The sequence below is a fragment of the Centruroides sculpturatus genome, unplaced genomic scaffold (assembly GCF_000671375.1).
Source record: "Centruroides sculpturatus isolate CEXI.00-Female unplaced genomic scaffold, Cexi_2.0 scaffold6694, whole genome shotgun sequence".
In the NCBI taxonomy this organism is placed as follows: Eukaryota; Metazoa; Arthropoda; class Arachnida; order Scorpiones; family Buthidae; genus Centruroides; species Centruroides sculpturatus.
This window is the reverse complement of record NW_019390787.1, coordinates 1-2,648: the sequence shown is the minus strand read 5'-3', so window position 1 is coordinate 2,648 and position 2,648 is coordinate 1. Positions and strand designations below refer to the sequence as shown.

At 25.9% G+C, this 2,648-nt stretch overlaps 1 protein-coding gene across 1 annotated transcript; it reads right to left on the bottom strand.

Annotated features, from left to right (window-relative positions):
- Positions 1-19: 19 nt before the first annotated feature.
- On the bottom strand, positions 20-470 carry LOC111617518 (the record flags this gene model as incomplete). Its single annotated transcript, XM_023358797.1, has 1 exon — positions 20-470. A coding segment is annotated over one exon (429 nt), but the record flags the coding sequence as incomplete, so codon positions are not given.
- Between the last annotated feature and the right edge of the window lie 2,178 nt (positions 471-2,648).

Here is a 2,648-nt window from a genome sequence, read left to right as displayed (position 1 = left end):
GAAAATGCCATCACCGAATTTTTAATATAAATTTTTAAATTTTATCCCTGAAATCCTGGTCGTCTTGGCGGTGGAATCCTTGGAGGTGGCGGTGGAGGTTGAAATGGTCGGTCAGCTTTTGCTGCTTCCGCTCTTACTATATCTTGATCTGTTAAGAATAATGCATTTGGGTCTCCAATTCTTTCATTCAGATAAAAAAATTCTGGTGCTCTTTCGCAAAGAACCGCATCTTCTGGGAAAGCACATGTTTGAGTTAATTGGTCAAATATTGTTTGATTTCCACAAATAAAACTCCACTGTCGAGTTCTTGGCTCTTTCCCTTCTTCGAATGATGTATGGCAAACGTGGAAAATTTGACAATGATTTTCTACATCAGCAAAATAACCATCTTTATCGCAAAAGAAATTTGTTCTGATCGAACCAATTAATAAATGTGCACCGTCAGGGAGTTCGTATGCTTGTCTTTTTCTCTAAAATCAAAGTTACTAATTATTAAAATGTTTACTTTTATTATAAGAAAATTTTTAAATGAATAGTCAAACATATTTTATTTCTTAAATTTTGATTCATTAAAAAATAAAAATAAAAATTATTCTATGAAANTCTGACATAGGCTATTAATCATTTATGACAATGCTTCAGTTAATTTCTATTCTACATAAAAAGTTATAAATCAAGTTTCTTTGAATGATCTAACAATTCAATATGCAGTTACATATAATTTGACTCCGATTATAGTTTTTGTTTTTAATTTATAATAAAATATTGATATTCATTAAGCAAATACTTCATATCGCAGACAAAAATCTATTAATCAAAAGTGAAAAATATTATTTTTGCTAGGAAAAAAAAAACATTTTTATCGGTATTCAAAGATTGATAAGATGAAAACCTAGAGTTAATGGCCCCTCTTTTTTTTTTATTAATAATGACGATAAAATTAGAACTTATTCTATCGAAAATGATTCTATTTAAGATAAGTGTTTTAGAAATTGGACTCTGATTTTTTTCCAGATTTTACTGTAAAAAGTATGAAATTTCTTGGAAAAAATCGAATATTTTTCATATTTATAGTTTTATTGATTGAAGTTTTTGAAAAACTACACAAATTTTCAATTTAAAAAATAATTTTCAACGTGGAAATAAATTCTTTTACAATGGCAACATAAAATAAGGAGAAAAATTGCAAATTAAATTAGTAATATCAGGTTATCTTGTGAAAAAAAAATAAGCAAAACATGTTTTGATGAAATGCATTAATTATCAATTTATGATTTCAGATGATATTGATAATAATTAGTTTAAAGATATTAAAAAATAAAATTGTTTATCAAATAATTAATTTTTTAGAAAGATTTAACCTGTTTTATGGTCATTTAAATATCGAACTTCAGCGTACACAAAGAAAAATTTTTTAATTTAATATTATTCACATGTTAAGTATGGCCATCCCCTGGCCTTCCGAACCCTTGTAATCCGAACAACTCCTATTCTTTTAACTAAAATAACATCAACTGTATTCCTGTATCTCACGTGTAAACATAAATCATGTGTTGTGAGCATTGCTACTCATTCTTTCTGTGACCCTATTTGACTTAACAATTCTAACCTCTATTTGCTGCTGTAAAGTATCTTACAATAGTAAAAAAAAATTGCTTCAAAACGTAAGCATTATAACCTTATTATTATACCTCGTTAATCCGAACATCCAAAATACCACAGGTTTCAATTAGTTCGGATTAGCGCGACCGCTTTAAATTATTAAACATCATCTAATTTAAATTCATAAATTGTCAAACAGGCTGTAGAAATTAAATTCCGAATACTGTATTTTCAAAATAAATTAATTTTAAGTAGATTATTAGTCAAATTTTAGTTTAAACAGGCCGTCAAATTAAGGGGATATTCTAATTTCGGTTTTAAAAAATGATTGCAAGATAGCATTATAGGAAGTGTGTTACTAATTCATCTAAATCTGACATTTTTTAGGGTGCATCAATCCTTTGCCATTTTATCGCTCAACCCAAATTTTATTTTAAAACCTTAAAAAATAAAATAAAATAAAATAAAATAATAATAATAATAATAATAATAATAATAATAATATTATTATTATTATTATTATTATATCAAGTATTATTAGATTTAATAATACTTGATATAATAATAATATTTCTTAATATTTTATACAAACACAAAAAGTGATGATTTGTTTTTAATTAAATTTGCTTTTGCAAATCGATATCGCGGTTTAATCAAAATTTGTTCTTAAAAATAAGCTTGTTATTAAGCTATTTTTTAGATCGAATGCAAAATAGAAAGTAAGATAAACGTTAATTGAAACAAATACATCGAGTGATTATAAATCTGCGTATCGTGAATTTTATTTCTATTTCAATAGAGAGGTGTGTTTTAGTCAGTAACAGAAACAGATATTCTCATTGGTTATTTATTAACTTATTTGAGGGTTATTTTTCTAACCTTTATTCCTTGATAAAGCAGAGCGAGATGTTTTGTCTATTATCTTGCTTAGGTTTATTGTTTTTATTATCTTTATTAATTTGGGTTATCGCATTTGCAGATAGATAATGAAATGAAAATAAAAAGTTATGATGACTTTTCAATAAGCGTTTTTCTCTTTTTATTAA